The sequence below is a fragment of the Coturnix japonica genome, chromosome 5 (genome assembly GCF_001577835.2).
Source record: "Coturnix japonica isolate 7356 chromosome 5, Coturnix japonica 2.1, whole genome shotgun sequence".
NCBI lineage: Eukaryota > Metazoa > Chordata > Aves > Galliformes > Phasianidae > Coturnix > Coturnix japonica.
In genome coordinates this window covers 15,872,934-15,899,410 of record NC_029520.1, presented here as the reverse complement: position 1 = coordinate 15,899,410, position 26,477 = coordinate 15,872,934, and the positions used below count along the sequence as shown (strand labels likewise).

Genomic DNA, 26,477 nt, shown 5'->3' with positions numbered 1-26,477 from the left:
TTAGCATTCAAATGCTGATTTAGTGAGTGAATAGCTATTGTGGTGCTGCAGCCAGTGTCAGGAAGAATGAAAGATGTCTATTTGTTTATGAAATATTTTTACCTTTTTCCAGAAAACACACAACAAATAGGAAGGCAAAAATGAGCTTATGCACAAGACCTAAGCCATGAAAGACTTTATATGCTTGTGCACAGCCCAAATCCTGCCCAGCCATACCTGGCCATATATGCTCACCCCCCATGCAGGCCCCAAAACAGTGCAGTTTCAGCACTTTGAAATATCACCTGTTCTCCCTTAGGAGCAGACTTGGGGCTGTCCTGGGTCATGCCCTAGCACAGCCCCGCTCTGGCCCACAAGCCCTCTTATCCCAGAGGAAGCAGAAGTGAATGCTCCTTGGCTGTGATGCTGCCTGCTGGCAGCAGCTGCCTCATTCTCAACCACTTAAAATAAAACACTGTAAGTCTGTGACTGCACTGAGATTCAGTTTAATCCAGTTAAAAACTAATCAATACAAACTATGGACTGGGCCTTTTTTTCTTACATATATTGCACTGGAAGATAAAAATTTATACACCACTGACCAAATCTTACCCCTTCATCCTCCTACTGAAATCCCAGCCAAGTACAAAACAAAACATCTGTATCTTTGTCTTGGAATTGATGCCTCTATGAGGTTACATTCAATTTTCCTGTAAATCACCTCCTAAAGGAAAAGCAGAGTACAGGTCAAAGTCCTGGTGCCCATGATATTCCAGTCCCTTGTTTAACTTCAATTATAGAGTTCTATTTCCTGACATAGCTGCAAGTTTTTTTTTAATCTTTTAAAAAGCTCCTGAGAAATCCATACCATAGAAGAAAACAGGCAGTGAGTGGATAATGTAATACTTTCAGTCTCTGTTGTGGAAGAGAGAACCTAATGAAAGATGTCATTATTGAAAAAAAGCTGTGTTAAAGAAGGGTTAAACCAGTTACATGTTCCATGTGTAGGTGTGACTTTAGCATGTTGCATAACATCTATGGCAGATATTCCTTACAGTGAGATCACGTTTATCTCAGAATTAATCCTCAAAAATAATTGGACTAGATTATGCTCAGATTGAGACCTCATTAGCTTGGGTCTGAAGAATAAAGTCCTTTCCATAAAGGATGACAAGATGGACAGCATCAGGTCAGGACTGTTTGCTGTTTGTTGAGACTGGACCTGACTGCCCATCTTCCAGGAAAATACCCATTTAGGCCTCTCTATGCAGACATGTGGAACAGATAATGACTCGTATGAGATTCTGAATTGGACAGATGAGTATGAATCTCTAATTTGTCTCAAAAACTTTTAGGCAGTAAAGTTAGGGTCTGCTCAGTAGGAGTTAAATAACTTAAATGTTACTGTGAACTAAGGCATTGACTTCCTCACAATTCAGCACAAACATCTGACAGCTGGACTACAACTTACATTACTGTTAAGAGAGAAATCTGATCAGTAATTCTAGAATTTAGAAAATTGCCTGTTTTTACCTCTAAGAAGTGAACCTAAGTATATTGTTAAAATGCAAACCTATCACTAAAATTAACACTGACAAGAACATTTCAGTATCAGACAGCAGTTGAGGAAAGATACGCATTGTTTTATGCCGAATGTGGCTCAAGTTAGTTGAAATGTAAAATTGGGAACTCTTGTTAACTTTGCAATGAAAACAAAGCTTGAGCTGTGGCAAGTGCTTGAGAGCATATACTATACTACCTATAATAACATTTGTGATGAGGCAGATAGGAAGGAAGAATGATTTGTATGGTAGAAATGCATTCAGATTAAAGGTTTCAGTCCTTGATTCTCTGGAAACATCTCCAGCTGTATCATTCTTTCTTTGCAAAATTTCATGTGGTACAAGGAGAAGGAAAAATGTCCCCTCCTCTTTTCTGTGGTGTTAGAATAACTCACCTTTGTTTTCCTCTTTCCTCACTCTGCTCCTGATTATCATGCTTACAGCCCTAAAGCCAAGACTCTGCACTGGGAAATGATGTTACTCTGCTTGTAGCTGTAACTACGTCTAGTTCTCTTAGCAAAAAGTTGTAGAAATAAGCTTCAGCCTCCTGACAAAGACATAAACTGATGTTAGAATTACATGGAAGTAACAAACAGTGGCTTTTGAAACTAATTTTAGAAACATATTAAGATACTAATAACTTGGAGAGAGAACAACAACAAAGTAAATCTAATTGCTGGAGTGGTATAAATGAATGAAATGTGACATCACAATTAACAAGATGAAACAGATAAAGAAACCTAATCTATTCCAGCAATGAGTTTTGTTACATTGTGTGAAGAATGTGAATATGCTCAATTCATCTGAAAGAAGCATTAAGCATGTAAGGAATATGACCAGCCTCTATCAATCAGAATACTTTAGTGAGAGACTTAAATATCAAATATCAATACAAAACATTAGTAACTGCCAAAGGTCTTTGAGTTTGCCTAAAATATTTGAGTATTATCCTGTAAGAAACATCTTTTGGTAGGAGAGGCCTGCCTGTTTCTTTGCTCAAAACCCAAATGATCTCTTTGAATGACAATGCAGTTAGCCACAGAAGTGGAAGAAAATACAAAGGATGCATGCCAAGGTGCGTGTATATCAGTTCAGAGCCAATGTTATACAATCAGAGCAATCCATATTTCTTCTTAACAGCAACAAACAAACAAACACAAAGCTAGAAAGAGGGTTTACGCTCAGTCTGAAGTGGATGAGAAGCAAGGACAATCACACAGCTTTTTGACGTTATAGCAAAACCCACAGGAAAGACAACTTTTGCTGCTCAGTTTTTGTTTTGTTGTTTTTTTGTTTGGTTTTTAAAAATCTTGGCTTACAGTATGAGAGAGCTATCCTGGTTCTATTCCAAAATAATACAATCAAGTAGCACCCTTGTTTTAGATATTTCATATGCCTACATCAACTAACTGCTGAAAGACAAATGTGTATTAACAGTGAGACTCTTAACAAGTCAAAGATTCATGTCTGAGAAGAGCTTTCAGAATCACATGGTGCATTTTGAAAAAATCTGGTTTTACCGCAAGAGGTAGGAAAATCTGTACAGAAAAAGACAGTGAGCCTTGTTCTGTTTTGTACAACATTTCCATCAACATAAAAAGCTTATTTAACTGCATGCAAAATTTTGAGATCACTTGGCACCTGATGAAAGAAACAGGGACAAAAGTACTATCCCTGGAGCCAAATGAGTGAGCCAACATCTACACAGAATTAATCTTAACAAGGACGGTTCAGACCAATCCACTAGAAGTACAGTATTCCTTCTGAAGGCTCATAGTGAAATTCTTAGGCTTCTGTAAACATGAAAAGTATTCACTATTCCATGCAATTGTTTGTGGTGGCTAAATTTTAGAAAGTGCAAATTTTCTAAAAGTTAAGCGTAAGAATTTTCATTTTTATTTGGTCTCAGAAGAAGAAAGTGGTTGGTAGTACTGGAAATGGTAGGCCTTTATCTATGGTCTATTTCCCTGTACTTTGCTTCTCAGCATTTCTGGAAAGAGTTTCTACATAAAACAAGATCTAACTTGATATTCAGGCCAGTTCATTGCTTCTTCTCTGAAAAGCTTGCAATTTGTGCCTAAACACACAATGGCAGTCATCTCCCTCTTTTTATAGGAGAAGAGTCCAAGAGCTAAGTCCCTTGGCCATAAAAACCTTTAATAATAAGTTTCCTTAATATTTTTCCTCCATTATAGCTGCTAAATGATCCTCCTGTTGCCTTTCTTACTGATGTATTGGAGAGAAAATTAATTTATGATTCAAGCCTGATTGATATTTAATCTCTAATGCTCCCAGTGATTTTTACAATCTGGGAAAGAAAGTGGAGAGTTCATTACCCTTTTTGTTGTTTGTTTTTTGTTTTTTTTTGTCCCTCTCCCTTTTCTGCCTTTTACCCTCCCCCCAAAATAATAAAGATGCTATAAAGTTGAGGCACAAGTGGCTAAGGGTGAACTTGATCAGTTCCAGCAGCTGGTTCTTGGATGTGTCCTGGTGGTAGAGGCTGATCACCTCCTGCAGGTTGTTTTGGTGCTTCTTCAATTTTGTGCTCGCCAGCTGTAAAACAGGAATAAAACTGCTTAAAATTTCTCTATTAAATGAGCTCCACATGTGAAAAGTCCCTAAAGTAATGTTTCTAGTGTACAGACAATCAAACTGAACCACCTGTTTTTGTTTTGTAATTCGAAGCTGGAATTTACATGGCCAACAATGAAATCAGATTGAGTTTACCCAGGAGGCTGCAAAATGATAATATTCAGAATTTCTTCTTAGATTACTAGTTGCTTCTGTTTTCAGCAAAAAATGTTTTTATTTATATAGTCTCTTTTTGGATACTAATCTGTTCTTTCTAAAACATACTGCATGTTTATGAAACCTCTAATCCTAACACTATCAGTTATTGCCAGTGTTAAAAGATGTATCACTAAACCAAGCCCAAGGTATCTGTGATTACAAACAGTGTTTTTACTGAAGAGAAGAGTAAGAGAGGCTATTATAACCAAGGTTTATAAATTGGTATTAGCCCCAAGCAGCTTTGAAGCAAATGAAAGACAAAATGAAATTCATGTTCAAATTCCATTTTTTCTTGCTTTGGTCATAAAACAGAGTAGTTTGAGGATAGAACTCCAGGATACTCAAAGTGAGCTGTAATCACTGAAAATGGTATTTCAGGTTTGAAATCTCACTGTTGGCCCCACAAGTGCTGTTAAATCCTTCCAATATTCAAGTCTGACTGGATATAGCCCAAAGCTTTATATTCAAGTTGTTAAAAATTCCTGAGCTGTACCGACAATGTTAGCACATAAACATGGAAGCCAATAAAAGCCATATTAGTTCTAGATGGGGAGGAAAATGTTTGGATGTATGGAAGGGCAGAGGTAAGAAGTGTTAAAATAGAGCTGACCACTTTGTTTTTACCAATAATCATATGGAATGATTTATTGTGATTTTATTGTCTGTTCGTGTTGAAGCCATTGGTTGCTCATGTTGTCTAAAGCTTGTCACATCATGTTGTGCTCAGATGCAGGTAAACTGACCAGAGAGGACAGACATGTCGAAAGCATTTCAATGTTTTGATTTGTTCCCCAGTCAGAGACTGAGACCACAATTTTGGATTACAATCTGGAATTCCAAGATACAGCTAAGAGAGTAACAAACAGCTTTCATCTAGCTGCATAACTAGTGATAACCATTGAATGATAGGTGAACCAACATTAGTGCTTGTGCAGACATCTTGGCATCAGGAGCATGGTTGTACAACAAGCAATGCTGCTTGAATTACTGTAATTTCACATTCTTGCTATTCAAATCAGGTATATTACAACATGTTTGCACAACACAAGCTACACTGAATGCACCTATCTCTGCACTGTGGTAATGCAGCCATAGGACATTAGACAGGTGTGGTCATTTGTATGCCCCTACTCTTTTCTGAATACTCAGACTTATCCTAGATCTCACTATTTTTAGACTGACATACAAAACGCTCCAACAAACTGCAATCTTTTCTCTGTCCATCTAGTGCTGTAAGTTAGAACTCTTTTTATTTTCCTACAGATATAAAATTGGTGAGATTTCATCGACATTTTAGAAATCTTCCATACTTCTGTCTTGAAGACAGTTTAGTGAGCCTCCCTACAGAGATCATTAAAACCACATTATATTTAAGAGTTTGAACAGAAAATGTATTTTTAATGACTGTCATGTTGGGAATCTTAAAGTTTGTGTTTTCTACATAGAAAGATACATACGGGGCTGGAATTTCAGTTCTCCAGCTGGTCCTGCAGGTGGATTTGCTTGTTGTAGTTTCTTTTGTTCCATCTGTTTTACAACCTGGTGAAAAATGAAGTAACGCAGTTGAAAAACTTCACTCTGTCAACTTTCTCTGACATGAGTGAATAAGCACAGGAAATGTATGCACATCATTATGCTGAGTCTTGGTTAGCAGGAAAACTACTGAGTTGAGATGCTTTCACTGTTTGCTGTAATCTGAAGTAATGGGTTATGACGTGCTGCAGTACTGCTGTTGTTTAGAATTCAACTGAGATTCCTATCAGAAATTAAGATGAAAGATGTTCCAGAGCTGGGGACTGTCATAAGCCTTCACATGCATAAGAATACAGGAGAGAGAGAAAAAAAATCCTGTTGTCATAAGCGTACCTGCTGAAGCTCTTGTTTCTGAGCCTGAAGCTGGTCATGCTGCCTCTGTAGCTCTTCCTTCTGTTTCTGAAGTTCTTCTGCCTTCTTTCTGAGCTCATCTTCCTGCTGAGAAATATGACTTTCAAATTCCTTCAGTTCATCCTCAGTGAAGAGCTGCTGTTGATCTAGCGTCTGCAAGAAAGAACAAACATGAATACTTGAGTAGGAATGCGTATCTATTTTTCATTATGTTTCCACTGAAATAATTATATGAATTGCACAGTTTACTAGATGTGAATGATAATGTTATGAATTAGTATGTTCATTTAAACAGTAAAATAGCTATTTCTTAGCAAGATTCTATGAGAAGTTTAGAGTTAGGAAGAAAAAAAAAATCCGCTTGTTTTCAACTGAGATTGTATCTCTGCTTTAAAGTGATTCATAAATGAAATGTCCATTTCATGTTTGAAAAACATGTGGATAAACATCTTCTAAATCCATGTGGTGGCAGTGCAAGACCATTTCTGTTTGTGTGCAGACCATAAAGATTACATCTGTACTGTATTAGTCTGTCACGTTTTGTATATTACATTTAGCTAGTGCATTTAACCACACATATACCAAAACAAGACAGAAAAATGGCAAAGGTCAGACACATGCCATTTGGTTTCCTGGTTAGAGTGATGGTAATAGTACAGTATGTTGCACTTGGAACACATTTTCTTTACCTCCCAACTATCTGGCTCCAAAAATTCTTTTTTTTCTGTAGCTCGCAGGAACTCTTCCAAAGTTACTAGTCTGTCCTTGTTGATGTCAACCTGTTTGAAGCAAAAAAAAAAAAATTAAACTCTGCCTAAAGGATGGGTTTTGGTAGAGAAAACATTAACTTTGTGACATAAGTATCTTCAAATACAACCATTTTATTTTTAAATTGTCCCATTTTTCAAATGAATGCCTGCAACGTCCTCTAAAAACTTCTCATCCAAGCCATCATCTAGCTTAGTAAAAATGGAAATAAAAAGTAAATCCTCACATTTCACTTGGGAAGTAATTGCAAAAACGTGTGGCTGCAGGCCCAGTGCTTATAGGAGCATGCCTGATGTTTCCGAGGAAAAACAAATTGTAGCTTTTTGATAATAACATTGTAATTCTGAGTCAGAACAATCTCTACTGTTGGATAGGGAGATTTTAAAACAAAGCAAAGATGAACTGTGTCAGAAACCTTTAAAGGGAAGAGAGGAAATTCCTCCCTTCATGAGTAAAAGAAGTCCAGGCTTGCTCAGATCCTCAAGCTTAAGAAAAAAAGTTGAATAGAGAAAAAATATGTGAAAAAGAGTGATTCAAAATACCCTCTTCCCTTTCCTCTGTTTCCTGAACAGAAAAAAAAAACCACAAAACAGTGAGAACCAGTAATGGTAATCACTGTTGTAAGTAATGCCTTGAACTCACACATCTCTTTTGAATGGACAAAAACCAGAAGACAGTACTTTCCTTAATCTTTCCACAGAATCTCACCCTACTGTCAAGTGTAAGAGGACATTCATAGTCTTCCCTGTTTAACAAAATTCACTGGGCATTTGTATTAAATCCGAGTACCTGCAAATGACGTGAGGCTATTGCCAAGTCCTCCTCTGGAATTTATTTAATAAGTTTAGTCTTCAGGCATTTACATCAACCTAAGATAGGGGCTGATAACTGTGGCTTTCTGAATCTCAGCACTAATAACACTGTGCCCTTCTATTGTATTTAGGCAATCCTTAGTATTAGAACTATTCTTTTTTTAATGTAGCAGGAAAACATCAGCTTTATTAAACATTAGTCCATACCTCATTCATTACATGTTCTCTCATTCTCAGCCTCTCTTCTTCCATTTCAACCATGTCATCCTCTTCATTTTTTGGGTCATATACTTTTTCTAGCTGAAATTTAAACTTAGGAAATGTTATTTTGGAGAAAGGACTGCTCATTCAAGTGAAAGATTTGGAACAGTAGTTTCAGACAGCTAAAAACATGAGTTCATCATTTTTTCAAGCATGTGTATAGGTGTAAATCTCTTTTACCATAGTATTTACTCAACAAATGAGTATGTCATCATTGCTAAGGATTACGTTCTCAGTTAATTCATGTGGTCTGTTGTAATTCAGTGCTTTAAACATTGATCTCAGCATGCTGTCTGCGTTCCTGTTTGATTTGAAGTAAGCTGAGTTTCCAAAGTTTCTTGAACAGGAAAGAGTAATTCTGAGCATGCTGTCCACAGTGTAAGCATTCACGATATCACAAGAAAAACTGAGTGCTAAGCTTAATTGCCCACTTCTCTTCTTAAACAGTGCTTTCTAGTGAGTTCATGTTTATCTGCTTCTCCTTAGCTTTCTAAGCAACTTAGCTTTCTTTCTCATAGGTAATTTTACAGTCCCAGATTATTAATTTTTAAATTACAACACTGTAAAATACTGGGACTTACTTGTCAAAAAAGACTGTTGTACATTTTTGTAGGACATAAAGGGATTGCAACAATTATACTGTTAAATCTTCTACAGTTTATAGTAATTGAGAATTATAAGCTTACATATGTAGCATATCTCATACATTCTGAAGCTCATTAGTGCCAGCTATAATATTGGAACTTTGCATGGGAAGCTTGTTTTCTTTGTTACAAGACAGAACCTCCCAAAAAAAGAAGGCCAAGCCTTTTTGTTTACTCACTGTTTCTGTAGTATCGGTATCTTGCTGCAGCTCAGGGAGGCAAAGTAGTACTAATATTTCTGCTTTTTCTAATGAAGCTTAAAGAAACTAAGGGGTTGCCTGCTTTACCAAATGTACTTGTGCTCCAAACTAGCTAGATGCAAATAATGTGAAATCCCTGCTGCCGCTTCTACAGTGTTGTCCTTCATTGTATAGCACTTAGATTTGATGAGGCAAATTAATCCATTGTGACTCTTTGTCAAGAAATGCAGCCTAAGTATTTTCAAATGAGTGTGACCTTTTTTCTTTCTGTAAGGTTTATAACTGGCACTGAATGTGTACAGCTGTTCAGATTCAAAACCTACATTAGACTGCACTGAGCCAAAGCAGATTTGCAGCTCTCCACTGCAAATTATACAGGTATACTGCTCAGAGGACTAATAATGAAATCTGAACTGAACATCTGGCAGAAAAGTACATAATAAATACATGTCTACTGTCTGAGTCCTAAGACTGAAATACTTTTTTTTCCTAGTTTTTGTATATGCTTACAGCTGTGCTTAAATATTAAGGGTGCATAAATAACAAAATAAATTATAAAATAATATATATAAAATAATAGTAGTCCAAAACCTACATTTGCTTTTGAAAAAAAAAAACCAGACATTCCTGCAAAATTTTTTTTTTTTTGAGTAAGTGAACCTTTGGATTTTTTTTTTTTTTACCTCTTTTGTAAATAGGGCTTCCAATTCTTGCTCATCCAGGAAATGATCATTATTGACATCTAAAATAGGAAGCATTGAAAATGTATGTTAATTATGGACAGAAAGTCTCCATGAATTAAGCAGCAGCGCATACACCCCATGTGGATTAAAAATATAATTTAAGGAGATGCTGGTTCCATAGGTCAGCTTTTCTGTTCTGTTTTTTATCAAGAATCAGCTGATCCATATCACCACCTTTCACTACCCAACTGTTAACAAGTGATTGAATAAGTCTGAAGTATTCCCCCTTCTCCTTAGCAAGCTGAAATAGGTCACAACAAGACTGCATTCAGTGCAACTGCCAAAAAACATAGCTGAGAACAACTTGTCCCAATTTAACAACTACATTTGTAAAGAGACTGAAGAATAACAGAATTGAATAGAAAAATATTGTTAGCCAACAGTACAACTCCAAAATAACAACAGAATTTTGTAAAAATCTATATAAACATACAATGCTTAAGAAAATAGCAGTACAAAACTAGTTTTGATGACCAGTGCAAATAAGAGAATACTATCTACTTTGCATGTTACATTCAATTCTGAAGAATGTTATAAAACTTCTGAAATAGAAAGGGGATGGCTACATCTAATGAGTACTATGATGCATTATCTTTGTTTAATTCAGAGTTTTTGATGCCCTAAGCTCTCAGGGAAAAGGTCATTTTAGCTACTGCTGTTTTGGTATGACATGCATAAAATAACTACTAAAAATTTCCAGATAATTGTTTTTTAAGATCTCTTTCTAGAAACAAGAAACATGGCTTTCTTTCTATATAATACATATTTATAAACCAAAACAAAAAGTTAGGATCAATCTATAACATATCAATTAAATTATCATCATTAGTCGAATTGTTTGTGCCACCTAACCCTTAATAGCCCACTGAGGGGAAGGTTCTGCTTAAGGGTACTTGATTATGAAGCATTTATCAACATCAGACAGTTATGAATTTAAATAACCTTATTCAAAGCAAAATGCCTACTGAGATGCATCTTTTTCCCAGCTACTATTGCACTGTTCCTGATTGCAGACTGCTCAGAAATGCGTTGAGAAGCGCTCTGGACTTTTGTTTTTTTAAGGCAGTGTTAGAAGTGTCAAGCATTTTCAGAAGTTCCAAGACCACTTCAAACATAAGGGGTGCCTGGTACTTCTCTGCAAAGATGTGAAGAAAGCAGGTTTTCCTCAACACACCCTTAAGGACTTATCCTTGTCTTACAGTGCATGAGCAAAGTTGTGGTTGTGGACAGACCTGTAAATACTCTTACTTCCCTGAGCAACTACTTCTGGTTACTTGCTGTTTCATTTTTTGAGCATTTAAATTTCTGTTTTCAAATTTCGGCCCTATCTGGCTCCACAGTAGACATGCAAAAAACAATATAGATATTTTCTCCTATACCTTTTGGATTCACACAACTCACTTGAGTTCTAAGTCCTCTTCCTAGCACAATGCAAACTTGCTGAACATATGTTCTCAGCAAAAGATTAAAGAAAGTCATAGCATTTGCTAATCAATGTTAAACCAAACCTCTTACCATGTAATTTGAAGAATGTTTTGGGGTCAAACTCATTTGGATCTAGCCCATCTGCTTCTTCCCACACCTCTTTCAATTGATCTTTGCTTCCCTGTATATTGGTTACAAAGAAAAATATTCAAAAAGATGATTAAGTGTACTTTTACAACCTTCCTTTGCATTCCTGTATTACGGTTTCTCTGACAGGCTTTTTTTTAATTAGTAATGTTCAAAACATAATCATTATGATTTCCTTTAATTCAGGTCACATACTTTTTCTAGATAGAAAGGCCCAAGGAAAGAGAGAGTGGCAAAAAAATGTATATTCTCAGGAAAGGAATGTATATTCTCAGGAAAGTCATGGCCACACAGACTCACCTAGAAACAACAGATTAACTAAATTCAACCAGTTGCTGCTCCTGCAGCAAACTGTTCTGTGATGCAGCTCCCTGCAGGAATCCCTATGTTTTCAAATACCCATCTTTCCTCTTTTTGTGACTTTTAGCTAGTTCGTAAATAATAATTCTGCCAGCAAATAGAATACAGAAAAAAAGGAAAGTATATGTGGTGGGTTTTCTAAAGCTCTAAGCACTACTCCTGCTCTCTGCTTCTATGTCAACAAGACAAATCATGAGAAGAAACATAATACTTCCTTCTCATTATCAACTGGAAAGGAAACCCTCCTTCTAAATGCCTAAGAATAGACTGTAGCCTTACAGGATGGTGAACTTTAGGGTGATCTCCATGTTTCTTTTTCATCTCTTCAAATTTGGATTCTTCACGCTGCCTCTTTTCTTCATCCAATGTTTTTAAATACTCTCTTCTCTCATGTTCTTTCATCATTTCGTATTTCTTAAATTCCTCATGGCGGGTTTTATCGTAATTCTCCAGGTCACTTGTAGCCTATAAGCACAGATAATATATATGCACAATTATGCCACATGATTATGTTAATGCATGTGATACATTATCATGTAAAATACCACTGTTCAGCTATGTGGGTGAGGCTGACTATATTGCCGTTCCCCTCTTAAACATGAAGTAAACTGGTTGGTGGTCCTCCTTCACTTGACAGCGATACAAAAGTATCTTACCTCCTTTCTCCTGTTACTTTCAATGAACTTAATTTGCAAAGGTTTGACTGCTTAGAAATCTTTTGCAGAAACAGTTCCATAAGAGAGCATTGAGGTATTTTTTCTCATTAATTAGCCCAAGAAGTATTTTATTATTAACTAAGCACAGCATCAAGTAGTATAGTAAATTCTTATTCATTTCAGTGTAAGAGCATTTCTAGTTTACCCTTCCATTAATAATGCAGTATTACAACACTACTATACAGCAGCTTCTTACAGATTAAATCAATGAAACTATTTAAGTGGAGAGAAAAGTGTGAGAATTTCTGACATGTACTTATATAAGATTTAAAGCTGTATCAATTTTCAGGTCAAGTTATTAAAGGATATAGTCTTCTAGTGCTTTTTGAAGTTCACATTCATACCTGATAAAGTCTTCCCATTATTTATAATTTTTTTATTAATCAGACCTCTTCATAAATGATTTTAACACGTCCCCTATCCCTCAATACCCATTAAAATAGGTCAATATCTCAGCTGAAAAGAGAAGAAAAATGATGTAATAAGAGAAAGAACTGCCCTGCTGAGGATATGCTCCTCCTAACCAACTAGAATTTTTTCAGCAGCGATGCTCTCAGAAACAGCAAGGAACTTTAATATATATGTAAGTATATAGAGAGAATAATTTTTCACAAAACTGATGTTAAAATTTCCAAAGGTAGATATACCTATGAGAAATGAACAAAGCTTAAAATAGATTTTATTTTTTAAAAAAGAGTCTTCCCATTTACTTTGACAATATGAAATGCCTTCTCAGACATGCAGTATTGTCACATAGTGAGACTTAAGTCCTCTTTTTTTCCCCTCAGGGAAATATATTATTTTAAAGCAGTTGAAAAAAACAATTCTGTGCTTAGCTTAACTGCATTGTCTTAAACACTGACTGGAATGGAAAAAAAAAAAAGTGTCCCTTATTGATGCTATTTAGACATCAAACTCCATGCTCAGTATATGCAGCTTCTGATACTGGTATCTTAATTCTGCTCTCCTTCAGATGTATATATAACAGATTCCCAAATTCAAATAGCTGGTTTAGGGATGATTATTTATGTCACTCTGTGAGACAATTATATCGCTTTGAAATAGGTTTGAGAAGGATGTGCTTCTCTCGAAACTGTGCTTAATTCAAATGCTTTCAGAAAGTTGTGTTTTATTCCCAAAGTTGGCTGTACTGGCACATGAATGCAAATCCTTTTAAGATGCCATGCCAAAATGTATGGTCTCTTTGGCAACAAAGATTTCAAGTGTGCTATGCAGACAAGTGATTTTCTCTGAAACAGAAGACTTCAAGTCATTCCTTTAAAAAGGGAAAAAAGTATATATAAAGTGTTCATCTCTACCAGATAAAAAAATGTAATTAATACAAATAAAACATAACCCCAGTTCTCTGTATTTAGCACTCACCGCTTTGATCAACATATCTAAGTCCTTCGGCTCAAACGTGTCAGGATTCTGATGGTTCAGGTGCTCAAACTGTTTAAGGAGAGCCTGATGGTCTATGCCAGTATCTGAAAGAAGGAGGTACAGGTACAAACATAAAACATTAAAATAAGTTTGAAAGCAAGAAAGATCAGGAATTTCAGTGCTTTCACAAGGTGTTTGTGCCTTGAGTGTCTTAACTACCTTAACACTCATAAAGCAGATTTACCTGAAGGAGATCAAGCATACTTGATAGCAATTTGCACTGTACTCCTTCCAGTGTGTCAGGTGTTGCACTGCACACAATAATTTAATATACTGAAGTTTGCCTCTCAGCAAGGAAATGTACAATCAGTTGAGCTCTATAAACCAAAACATTTTATTCTTCTTTTCTTTATATAAATAACATATAACTTCAGCTATTACAGCTAACAACTTGCATCAGAGAATTCTAACTCTAACTTGCCCAGTATATTCTGTGAATGAACCATTCATTGTGCATATATATATATATAATGCAAGACGTATGGTTGAAGATCATATCCAATAACCAGAATTTCTAATTTCATTTGTGCAAAACAAGAAGTGTAGGACAGTGGAGAGTCAAGTCCTTTGTCTAAAAGTTGCAAACGTTTCTCCTTTTTTAGGACTTGGACTGTACCCAGTAATATAAATATACAATGCACTAACAACAAAATACATTTCTACAACTACAAGTTTTTCTATCTGTTCTGATTTCTCAATGTCAATGCTAAATAATAATGCTGTCTTAGCAGGATGTGCTTTGGTATGTTGTGGGTAACAATTCTGAACAGCTTTTACTAGATTGGTTAGTAAAAATACTTCATTTGGCTAAAAAATAAATTAAGCAAAAGAAAACAATTCTGAACTTGTTATCCTATAGTAAACTGCTACTCTCACATTCAGTGTTGTATTCATATTATCACGAAGCAGCAAATGTTGCCTAGGGCACATTTATCCCTGATGAGATCATAATTTTTTCTGAAATATACATTCCTTAGTCTGTTAATGGAATGTTTTTTGGAAGGGTAGTATTAGAATATTTAAAAAACAAACAAAACAATAAAATCCCCCCCAAATCTATTTATGAAGAAACAGCTCATTCAATTTGACAGTATTTACTTGTCACATTATTGCTTTATCTGAGACTTGACCCTGGAGAAAGTCATCCAGCTCCTAACATTCTTGTCCTGTACTAGCTAGTCTAGCAGGATCTTGGTACAAATGTTTAATAATACATCTGGATCAGTACCAAATATGTGAAGAACATATGTCCAAGTCTGTTGGACCTGATCTATTTGAGTGCGAATAAAGCAGGACTTAATCAGATAAAGGACCAAGATATTAATTTGAACTATATGGAAAATATTAAAAGAACAAACACAAGGAAATCAAACTGCTCTACCTGCTGTTACTACAGAATGCATTTTTGCACATGCTCCAAGATGCTGCTTAAGTGTGCAGATGCAGCTGTGCTTCATAGATAATCTGATCATACCATTACAAGTGATGTGAAATATTCAATGGCAGGACCCACTATAAACTTTACAAAATATTTTCTGAATCACACTGTTTCACATTAATTGTCGTCTGAATATTTTGAAAGGGTATAATCTGCTTTGATTGTTTCCAGATATAGCATCTCACACAGTGACAGAATGTGTATGCATGCTTTATCTGTTGTGGCTGTGGAGTGCTTGCTTGCAATACAAGCATGAGATTATAGGCTTTTGGCAGCTAAAAACCATGTAAGAAAAAAGAACCACAGGGTCTGACAGGTATGCGAGGCAATACACTAACTTCCTGTGGAGGTCTGGTATGCACCATCCAGATACTGGTGGTTTGTACTCACTGAACTAAAACTTTCAGAAAATGAAAGCAAAGGATAAAAAGGTTATATTGAAATTCTCAGAGAACTCTATGTTCTTCATTCGCTACGTGATGATACCATCTAAAGTGTTCATTGGGAACGTACTATACTAAAAATACCTCCTTGCCCAAATTAAACTGTTTTGTTTTTTTTTTCCTGACTCCAGTAATATCCCCTAGGCATATTTGCATATACATGCTTCTTCGGCCTACTTGCTACCTCTAAATTTGGCTTAACGGGATTAGGATCCATCTTGGAGTATTTCAATTGATTTAATTAACAATTAGAAAATGTTATGGATAAGTTTTCGCACCCTAAATGTTCCTCTTTACTTAGGACCTTAGAATTACCTCAAAAATAAGAAAAATCATCTTCTGAACTGAAATGTTTAATATCTGATATAAATCTGTAAAACAGCCCCTTTCCACCAGAAAGAACTTAAAAAGAAAAAATGAAAACATAATGTTAAGTGACTATTAATTAAAAAAAACAAACCTACCCCAAATAAATGAGACATTGTTTTGTGTTCTAAAATAATCCAATACGTGGCTATTTCTCAGTGAGTTATTTGTAGACTGTTGAACTACAAAAATATCTCAAAAAGCTCAGAAAGGATTAGAAGCATCTGCAAAATCCACTGTCAAAATCAAATTTAGCTATTTACGAAATAAATGGCTTTTATTTTCTCCTCAGTTTCCTATAAAGATGTATGTTTGTTGCCAACAGACTAAATCAAAAAGGACGGTTACTTTCAGATTATAGTTCTTACTATTGACAACAAGGACAGTGCAACTTAGATTTTGTCTAGCTTGTATTGGACAGGTACCCAGTTCACCTTGTTAAATTTTGTATTCTTACCTTGAACAGAATCCATTTTGGCTTTAATTAACATTCTTAATCTTGCCACCTCTTGTCGTTTGAGTTCATCCAGCCGTGTTCTCACATGGTGGCTTACTAAGTCAAGCTCTCTGCTTAGCTTTCCACTCTGTCAAAAAACAAAACTGATCTATAAAAACATAAAAGAAAGTAGTCTTTACTATTCCCATTGCATATGAGCTGCAAGACAGCAGACCAGTTGTAGTCCTTCTCATAATGTAGCTCATACGTATAAGAATCTCAGAAGTCTTTCAATGAACGTTTTCAAAAATTTTAGGTTATAGAAACAGAGCAGAATACAGAAAGGTGTACAAATTCTCTTCAGAAATATTTGCTCCTTTAAAGAGCATAAGCTTGGCCTTGCAGCAGAAATACCTTGTGAGGTTTCAGAAGTGATAAATTTCTTGATCAAACATTCTCAAATTAATTTGAAATAGCTGCAAGATGAACACACAGTACTATTTTCTTCAGCCACTGTAATACTTGAGAGAAGATACAAGCACAGTAACAGCCATTAACATGGCAAGAATATTTATCAGGCTCTGGAAATTCATAGTAATCTTCAAGAGCAACCCGAGCTATAGTACAGAAGAAAGAGGAATCAAATCTGTCAATGACAACATGAAGGATTTTAAAAAATGCAAAAGGCAGGATCTCCTCTCTGTCACATTGGGCTGTTTCCTACCTGTGTCATGCAAAGTTTCTAACTCATAAAAGGAGAACATAGAACAGCTACCACACAGAGCCACTGGAGTACAAAAGACAGAAACACAATGAGACTTTGGGAGAGTGTTCTATTTGGAATGGTGCTCAAGAAAGGACAGCAGCGGAGAATGTCAAAATTCTCTGATGCCTCATTTAAGCACATTGACACTTCTTCCAGAACAGCTTGTGAATTTCCTCAGATTAGAAAACCTGACTTTCTTATAATTCTCTTCCATGTCTTCGTATCAATAAATGATACACCATCTTCACTTCTGTTTGAACACTGTTTGAAACAGTGTTCCAAACCACCCAGCAGGCAAAACTGAGTGAGAACTAGGCTTGTGGCTCTTCTGTGGAATACAAGGATGTATCTATCTGTGTTGAATCTAAAACAGCCTTTTAAATAGATGGGCAAAAGGCAGAAACCACGCATGAGTGCTTTTTTTAATTTTTACTATTCTATGGGATATTCTTTAACAGAAAACTTGCTGTCCCTTAATTAAAGACAAAGCTCTAGCAAGAGTTAAATACCTAGGTAAACAAAAAACAAGTATCACAAAAAAATAAGAGGGGTATGAAGATTTTAAAATATATATGTAACATCCATCTTGCAGGGTTCATTATTATGGACGTAATTAGCTTCACTTAACATCTTGAACTTACCTTTATTTCTTCTATGTCTGCAGTCTGGAGTTTCTCCCTGAAATGCTTATCTGTTTCCAAGACATCAATTACTTGCCTGAGATATTCATCATAATAAAGCCCTGTATCCTTCAAAAAAGAACAATAACTTTAGAGAAGAATATACTGCCAAACAATATATTGCGTGTAATTATGTAACTATAATTGCGTGCTATTATATAACTGAAATCCAATTCTCAGCAATACAAGTATTGTAGCTCTTTTACATATCTTCTACTTTTGTGATTCTGCATTTTCATCTTGCAGGAACTTATGATTAATTTGTTTCAGCAACAGATGACAAAGAGGATAAAGGCATTTAGGAAACCACATTGTATGCAAGCATCTAACATGTTAACATAGTGGGCTTTCCAAACAGTGCAAATCATTAATTACAAGAATTTAAGAGTGGTTCAGAAACTGCCTGTTTCTCCCAGATGCAAAACAACATTGAAACTATTTGCTGCATTTCCTAGAAAACTTCCTTTAAAGGCAGCTACCTTCAGTCTGCCAGAAGCAACAGCCAGAAGTTTTACTTGGCTTTAATCAGCATATCTTTCAAAAAGCAGATAGTCTGCTTGGGAAACATTTAATGCAAATATGAGATTAGTGAAACTGCACTGGTTTATCTGCCCTCAGAGCAGATTATTCTGTCTAACACAGTTGTATTTGCTCTGTATTGGTCCCTCAGAGCAGATGAACCAGAGCTACATCCAGGACTTAGCCTACTAGATCAGCTAAGGTTCCTGTGGTATATGCTATGCTCTTGTGGTAGTGTGGTACAAATGAAACACACTCCAGAAGACCAATCCAGAGCAAATACAACTGTGTTAGACAGAATAATTCCATTCTGGAAAGAAAAAAAACTCTGCTTCAACGAAAGAATTGATTTGGCTCTCCCAGAACAACATTATTGTTCAGCTATTAAAAGCTGATACTGCAGATTTGTTTCTTGGCAAAAACACTTGTTACTTCAGCGTATTTGAGATCTCAAACACATCTTTATTTGATGTGCATTCAGAAACATAGTGTGATAGTATGGCTTCTCCTAATCAAACATTTTCCTGTTTGACTGGAAGCAATGAAATGGAAACACTGAATGGAATTTCCTAAGCCACCACTCAGTCAGTCACTTCAAAGAAGTCTCTGTGGAAAAATAAGCAGTTCTTTCCATTGTATACTGGGGAATTCAATTCAGTTTGCTATCTCACCTTTAACAGCTCGGGGAAAGTAACGAAGAAAAGAGAACATATGTAAATGGAACCCCACCTCAGCAGAAAGTAGTGTGTTTGATAATCCCATTTCTTCCCTGAATACTGCTCCAGTAAAAGACATCTAAATTTCATGACAGCAACTTGCTATAACTGGATTATTAATAATTAAAAAAACTACTTATTTCATTGAAGATTTATTTCATTACACTTACCGGATTTTCTATCTTCTCTCCTTCTACGTGACCTTCTCCTTTGACTTTTGTCTTATCTATGTCTATAGGTACTGCTTCCAAAGCCATTAGGAGAAATGGTATCAGCAAAATACATTGCCGAGGCAAGAGAGATCGCCACTTCATCTGAAATGAGATCAAGTCACCAAAATTAACGTGAGTGATGTTATCATAGAGTTTGATTAGAATAATTTGATGTTCCTAAATAGACACCTGGAATAACCCACTTTCTGTGTGTTCCACTATTCTCAAGGAACACTACAACTCAAAGAATTAAATACAGTACTAATTTTTAAAGGCTTTTATGATACAAGCAGATTAGTTGACAGTTGTGCACGCAACTATGTTGCACTGCAAATAGGAAGAGGATTTTAGTATCTTGTAGTATTGTTAATGACTCTGTTGGACAGGTAGGAACACTCAGTGTTCGTGTGCTTGTTTAGGATGGTCAAGCCTTAAATAATATCAGAGTTTGTACTCTGATTTGTCTCCTGCTTAGTGAAAGTTGTAGGTTAATGCTGCCTATGGTTAGCTCAGATACGTGAAAGACACAATATGCAGCCAAATCTAACGTATGCCTGTTGCAAGAATAATTCCTGTACAAATGCTTTAACTCATCATGTAAGTAATTCCAGCAAAAAGTATCCAGATCCAATAGCAGAGATTTTATTTGAGGGGTGGTAAGGTGGGAGACAAATCAGTGCCAGTTTTCCTAACTACATGTGCTGCTAACCAACAGTGGAGCATTACCCTTGCTTGGATTAAGCTGCCCCCTCACTAAGGCAATAAATGTACATAATGACAGCTTCCTCATTTAAAATATTGTTAACATCCTTTATCCATATACGCATTATATAAAAGAATGCACTCTTACTAAGAACAAAAAGGGAAATGCAGAATTATTATTCTCTCTCTTGTTCAGGAACCAGGGAACAGCTGAAGGTAAAAATACAGCCATTTTTCTGTATTTTCTTTTATATATCAAAGACTTGAGAATTACGAGGACCCTCTGAAACTCCTTAGCAAAAAGGATGTAAGAAGATTTTGCTCAGTCATAGCAAATATCTCTTATTTTTAAAATTACTAACATCTGACCATTGCCAGATGGGACAGCAAGAGCTATTGCTGCTGTCACATTGAGAGCACTAGATTCAACATCAGCACTACTGTCAGTTCCCCATTAGAAACTCAGATTGACTTTGCCATTCATTTAAAACAAACAAAACCCAAACAACCAACAGTAAAAATAAAAAGCCCTCGAACTCTGTTCTGAATGGTGCCAGAGCTATCTGCTAGGCTTGTAACCATTAATGGCATACATATTAATGTATGTTATGCGGGAGATCAGTACCTTTAGCAGGCAGACAACCATTAACCTACCATCCCCTATTGTCACCTGTCTAGCACAGCTAAGGTCATCTCATCTCGTCCTCTTTTTCTCCACAAGTAGGTTGCCATGTCTGGTGTTAAAGCCACACTCTGAACACTGTTGCCTGTTTATTTATTTGTACGGTGGTTCATTTCCAAAGCAGACTGAGGTGCAGTTATGAGTAAGTCACATTTTGCATTTTATTGTCTTTTCAGATGAAAAAGTAAGGCAAACACTTAACTTGGTATCTGTCAAGCGGGTGTATATGAAAAATAAGTAGGAGAAACCTGAACCTTTGAAAGTTTCTGGACAAAAACCAGGACAATAACTTCTCTAAACAGAAAGTATGATAGTATTATACATTTCTGCTCACGGGTAATTTAGTTTCCTCTGAAAGTACCAGCCTCTGTAATTACGTGCTGCTATATGTAATGGAAAACAATGGAAGACAATATTGATCAAAACTATCTCTTATAAGAGCAGATGTCTAAGATGTGTCAGCCTTTAGACAGAGTGACAGCCCAAAGTGACAGTCACAACTGAGTCACACATTCTACTCTGATGTGTATTAGGAGAGACAGGTCACTCCCACTGTGAAGTCTGACATTAATCAGCTGCCAGAGACAACTCAGCATGAGTTGCAAATTCAGCAACTAGAGGGAAGTGAGGAGAGGCAGGATGAGAAGAAAAGAGGTGTTTCGTTTTTTTGTTCCTCTTAACACTTCACTATTAAGAGTTCAACTCATCTTCAGCAGCTATCAGCTACTTTGAGCACTTCCTGACACTTGGGAAACCCATTTAGAGATGGATGGTCATCCATCCCAGGCATTTGACAAGGCTGACTAAAGGATCCTGTTTCCTCTGTAAGGACTAGGAGTCGCCAAACTAATAGGCAGCCTCGGTGCTGCAGAAGACGAGCAGTTCGGTCACTGCCTTGAGTGATACACAATGCACAGTACACATTCTCATGCCCTGCCAGGGGTGCAGTGGTTACTTTGTAACCAATATGTGAACTGAACTGAACTGATGTTACAGTTTCCAGCTGGAAACAATTCTAGAGAAAAACGTGCAGCTCACCCAGATGGAAAAGTAGTGCAGCTCTGCTCTGCTCTTACAAAAAATATGCAAATTCTAATTAGCTAAGCACCACGGCGGTAAGGAGATAAATATTTATACTTTATAAAGAGAACCAATCATGCTCTAGGAGTGATACATACTGTACTTTACAAACTTTTTTTGGGCGGAAAACAAAAAATCAGAACTTCTCAAAGCAGAAAGTATTGAAAAACAAAGAAACAAAACCAACTCTTAGTGAGAAGTACAAGAATGAGGCAGCAGAAAACAGACCTACACGTGTACTTGCCTGGACAGAAAAATACAATCAGCAAAGAAAAGAGAAGTGGGTCGCCTGCCAGCAACCTTGAACCTGAGCCCATAAACATCATCAGAAATTCCAATCAGCTCCAATGACACTGTTATTACAAAAAGCTATGGCCCTTGAAAGATATGTATGAAATGCAGCTTCTAAAGCTTGCAGCATGAACACAAGCAGCTCAGTATGGTATTAGCACACCTATTTCACACAGCCATCAGACGTACTTCTCATTCACTTAATAACTACTGTCCAGAAAACAGCAGATTCAGCTCATGTCTCTATCACCTTCCCAGCAAAACATCATTATGTTTTAGATAAGCAGGGCTCCGTGTCAAAATTTGAAGATTTGAAAAGATTGAAAAGATATTGATTAGCTCACCAATTCATTAAGAAAAACAATACTTCAGATGTTTGAAATAGACATAAACAGATCATTATTTGGCCACATTTTGGGTTCAGAAACACTTGCCATATCAGCACCCTTTGTGTTCTTTCAGGGAGACTTGCTGCATGACTCCTGTAAGCTGTCAGACCTGAACCAAGGACAGAAGTTAATGAATATAAAGGTAATGCACCTCCTTCACCGCGCCTGTCCATGAGTTAAATGGGTATTTGCACTGCTAAAATATGACTGCAGTTTTGAGAAACAAGCATAAGAGTCCCTTCCAGCTCAGAAAAAGCCCTTATTTTAGGCCACCAGACCTGGTGATCTAGATTTCTTAAAGACATGTACAGAAAAAACAAGGGGAAAACTGAACTAGCTCAAATCTGCACTACTTTTTGCTTTACAAGTTACCTTCCAAATTACAAAAGCATCTGCACAGCTTTCTCCCTATATGAGATTTAATCATTTTCATAATACATAAGCACTGTTTTCCATCACTCCTCTTTCAGTCAATGTCCCTCCTGCACAAGACAGAGGAGTATTTTTCCTTTCATTATCTTTTCTCTGATTCAGAAGTTCAGATTTTTTCTCTCCATCACCAGCAATTCCCAGCAGGTTTCAATCTGCACTGCTTTCCTCATCTATTGTTACAGTACATCCCCCTTAGTTTGCTCTGCACAAGAACACGAGTAAACTCTTCGAAAGGGCTGACAATAGTAGGACATGGGGAAATGGTTTTAAGTTAAAAGAGGGAAGATTTAGGTTGGATGTTAGGGGGGAAGTTCTTCACTAGGAGAGTGGTGAGGTCCTGGAACAGGCTGCTCAGGGAGGTTGTGGATGCCCCGTCCTTGGAGGTGTCCAAGACCAGGTTGGATGGGGCCCTGGGCAACCTGATCTAGTAAAGGTGTATGTTTGGTGGCCCTGCCAGGCAGGGGGGTTGGAACTACATGATCCTTGATGTCCCTTCCAACCCGGGTCATTCTGTGATTCTGTGTGAAGCTTTTACTTCATCAGACTGCACATAAATACAGCTTCACTTAACCGTACTGAAGTACATAGAGACAGCAGAATCCTTTCTTCTCACCAGTTCAGCTGTTTTATTGAATGAGTCACCCAAATGACAGCAGATGCTACATAGGAATAAAGTGTGAATGTTCCAGTTTGAAAGAAGCAAATACTATTTACAATGCAACTACATCCACAGCCTGCTCTTACACATGCGTAGCTCTGCTGTAAGTAAAGCCTGACAAGACAACTGCTTCTTTCCTTTTTGTGGCAACATTAATAGTTCATTATTTTAAAACCCACGTGCACACAAATGCACGTGTTTATATGATACTTGCCTCCAAGGAATTATAAACGTTGTTTTAGAACTGCAGTATCAGTTTCTATGCAGCTATCTTGCAAACTGAAGAATGCTGAAATAATGGTTTTGTTTTCAGAAGGAACCTGCTTGATTTTATCACTTCTTACCAGGAAAGCTGGCTCACAAGAAAAGACGAAACTAATATGCAAACAAAAATGTACACTGAATTCAGTGATAAGATTCTTATACACTTCAAAAGCAAAGTAAAACAAAGTAAAACAAACCAAACCAAAACAAACCTGCTGTCAATACAGCTTCCTGTACTACAACAAAACACAAAATACACCAGCAAACCTGGAATCTCACAGATTCAAAGCCATTTTGTACAAACGAGAACAGCAATTTTGCTACTGCTAGTATAAAAACCAACCTAATTTCCAGTCTGCCACCACCTGCAACACAAGTATTGCTTGGACAAGGTTGCTCTTACTCTAACTGCAAATAAAAGAACCTTTTAAGAACTGTATGGGATCACCCACATTTTGCTCTAGACAACAAGAAATGATCTTATTAAATTAAACACTGATTCCATCAGGACCTCAGTAGCCTTTTTTCCCCCTTGCAGAGAAAACAGTCTGTAGCTTACAGGAATAAGTTTAGAACTAACACGAAGCCAGATGTAAAAATATTCAGCCACTTAATGACAGCTGCCATCGTTTTCTAATTCACTTGGATTTCTACACGGTCAGGAATCCAAATGTGCCAAAAGAACTCGCTCTTGTTTTATAAAGAACACAAAGCAGCAGAAACGTAGTAACAAAAACGGACTAAACATTTCCTGAATTACAAATGATGAAGCCATATTTACAACTGTAAAAGTGTTGTAACAATTTTCTTTCATTTTTCCAACTGTCAAACCACGTAGGTAAGAATTTTCAGCAGAAGGTGTTTTGATTAACATGAATTTTGCCCCTTAAGCACTCGGCAGCATTTGAAGCTACAGATAAGAATATCCCAGTCCAGAAGGCTCCTGTGTCTCCATTAGGTATCTTACAGGAGCATCCCAGGATCTCTTCTGCTTGCTAAGCAAACAAATGGACTTTATTAAACAAACACCATTGTTGCGCAGGAGTTCACATCAAGGCAACATTGGTACAGGCTTTCAAGCTATTAGTAAAGGGTTTTATCTTTCTTTTGTAAAGCATGCTTGTTTAGTCAGTGTATCGCTAGAAGTATGGGTAAATATTTTCATACTTCCGACATGTGAGTCAATACTACAATACATTTTTTATTATCACAAAGAACTACCACTCTTCCCCTTCACGAATCCGGTTTAAATCATACACGTATCATATGGGGGCAGCTTTAGACATTAGATAATAGACATAGATTAATAATTTCAGCCCATGGCAGGTCTTGTGTCATGACTAAAAGATCACCGTGCAGCAACTGATGGCAAGAAATATAAGCGGATCTTAAGCATTCACACAAACGTGGGTCTTTGTCAAAATCTTTTCTGAGCCTTAAGCAGAGGTCTATAAAGTCATAATGAAAGGTGTTTTCAAATAAATCTTGAGTTTCTTCTCATAGAATCATAAAATGGCTGAGATTGGAAGGGATCTTAAAGATCAGTAAACTTGAGTGCCTGCAGGGATGGGGCACCCACACTTTCTATGGGCAGCTGAGCCAGGGCCTCCCAGCTCTCTGAGTAAAGCACCTCCTACCCATACTGTGGACTAGGAAGCTTTCCCATGCTCACCAGTTTAGGTGAGAGAGACAGGCACTTCAGGATCTGGATAGAAGCGTTTCTATACTGAATCACCTATTGGATTTTTCTTCAGTGTGTGAGAAAACTAGATGCCAAACAACACACAGCAACTCTCCAGGCGAACCTCAGCGCCATGACGTACCACTGCTGTCCTAGTTTTGGTGCAGTGATGGTCTAATCTGAGAAAGGCCGGGCTTTATTTCTCTACAGCAAATACAACTCAGGCAACACAGGGTATTTCTCCTCCTTGCTGACCAAGCCATCGTCATGCTGTTTCCAGAAAATAAATAAATAAATAAATAAACACGTGTCCCTCTTTATGGCTACGATTCCACACTTTGTGAATTATTTTTGAGGTCCATGTGGCATTACAGCACCTTCCTTAGTTCCCCCGTGGTACTACAGCAGGCAGATGGTCAAAAAGCATTTCTGGCCAGACCACCCTGGTCTGTGGGACAAAGCAGCCGAGGTTTTCCCGTGGCAGCGCAATGCCCGCCCATCAGTACCGCCGCCAGGTATCGCCTCAGCTCCTCCCGCTGCTTTCAAGAGCCGCCACAGCGTTACTTCCTGAGGATCATCACCGTCTTTAGCCGGAGGTGAGGGCTGCCCCCACACACAGCTCCCCGCGGGCGGACAAGGCTCCAATGCCGCCGCTTCAGCCCCGGACGCTCCACAGACCCCCACAGACACCCCTCCTCAGGGGCCGCTCCGCCGCGTTACCGTTATTAAACGCACAACGCGGCCCGGCCCAGCGCCACGGCCATCGCTCCTCCTGACAGGAGCTGCCCCGCGCCTCCCACCCGCCGCAGGCCTGACAGCGACACGGCGATGTTACCTTGCGTCCCGCCGCCTCTCAGAGGAAACAGAGGTGGTTGTGAGCGGGGAAAGCGGCTCCCGAGGGTCCCGCCGAGCAGCGGCGCGTCACGATGCGGCACCGGCGGCGTCACGGCGGCACGGCCTCTCGTTTCCATGGGGACAGATCTCGCCC

At 37.5% G+C, this 26,477-nt stretch overlaps 1 protein-coding gene and 1 long non-coding RNA gene across 2 annotated transcripts; one reads left to right on the top strand and one right to left on the bottom strand.

Annotated features, from left to right (window-relative positions):
• Positions 1 to 469: 469 nt before the first annotated feature.
• On the bottom strand, positions 470 to 26,473 carry NUCB2 (nucleobindin 2). Its single transcript, XM_015864126.2, has 13 exons — positions 26,325 to 26,473; positions 19,269 to 19,412; positions 17,825 to 17,932; positions 16,439 to 16,565; positions 13,675 to 13,778; positions 11,855 to 12,040; positions 11,159 to 11,249; positions 9,584 to 9,642; positions 8,003 to 8,095; positions 6,905 to 6,994; positions 6,198 to 6,368; positions 5,789 to 5,870; positions 470 to 4,094 (listed from the first exon to the last, which is right to left on the bottom strand). The coding sequence occupies exons 2-13, from the start codon at positions 19,410 to 19,412 to the stop codon at positions 3,982 to 3,984; spliced, it is 1,368 nt and encodes a 455-aa protein (XP_015719612.1). The 5' UTR covers positions 26,325 to 26,473; the 3' UTR covers positions 470 to 3,981.
• Positions 19,358 to 25,807, top strand: LOC107314660. Its single transcript, XR_001555550.2, has 4 exons — positions 19,358 to 19,442; positions 20,737 to 20,836; positions 22,528 to 22,596; positions 25,563 to 25,807. It is a non-coding gene; the product is annotated as an uncharacterized LOC107314660 (long non-coding RNA).
• Positions 26,474 to 26,477: the final 4 nt, after the last annotated feature.

What these genes read in the sequence shown, in the direction of transcription:
- NUCB2 (XM_015864126.2), bottom strand. Translation starts at nt 19,412, where the DNA reads ATGAAGTGGCGATCTCTCTTGCCTCGGCAATGTATTTTGCTGATACCA. An exon ending in GAGAGAAGATAGAAAATCCG is followed by an intron (nt 17,933 to 19,268) that starts GTAAGTGTAATG and finishes TCTTTTTTGAAG; the next exon opens with GATACAGGGCTTTATTATGA. An exon ending in AAGCCCTATTTACAAAAGAG is followed by an intron (nt 8,096 to 9,583) that starts GTAAAAAAAAAA and finishes TTTAAATTTCAG; the next exon opens with CTAGAAAAAGTATATGACCC.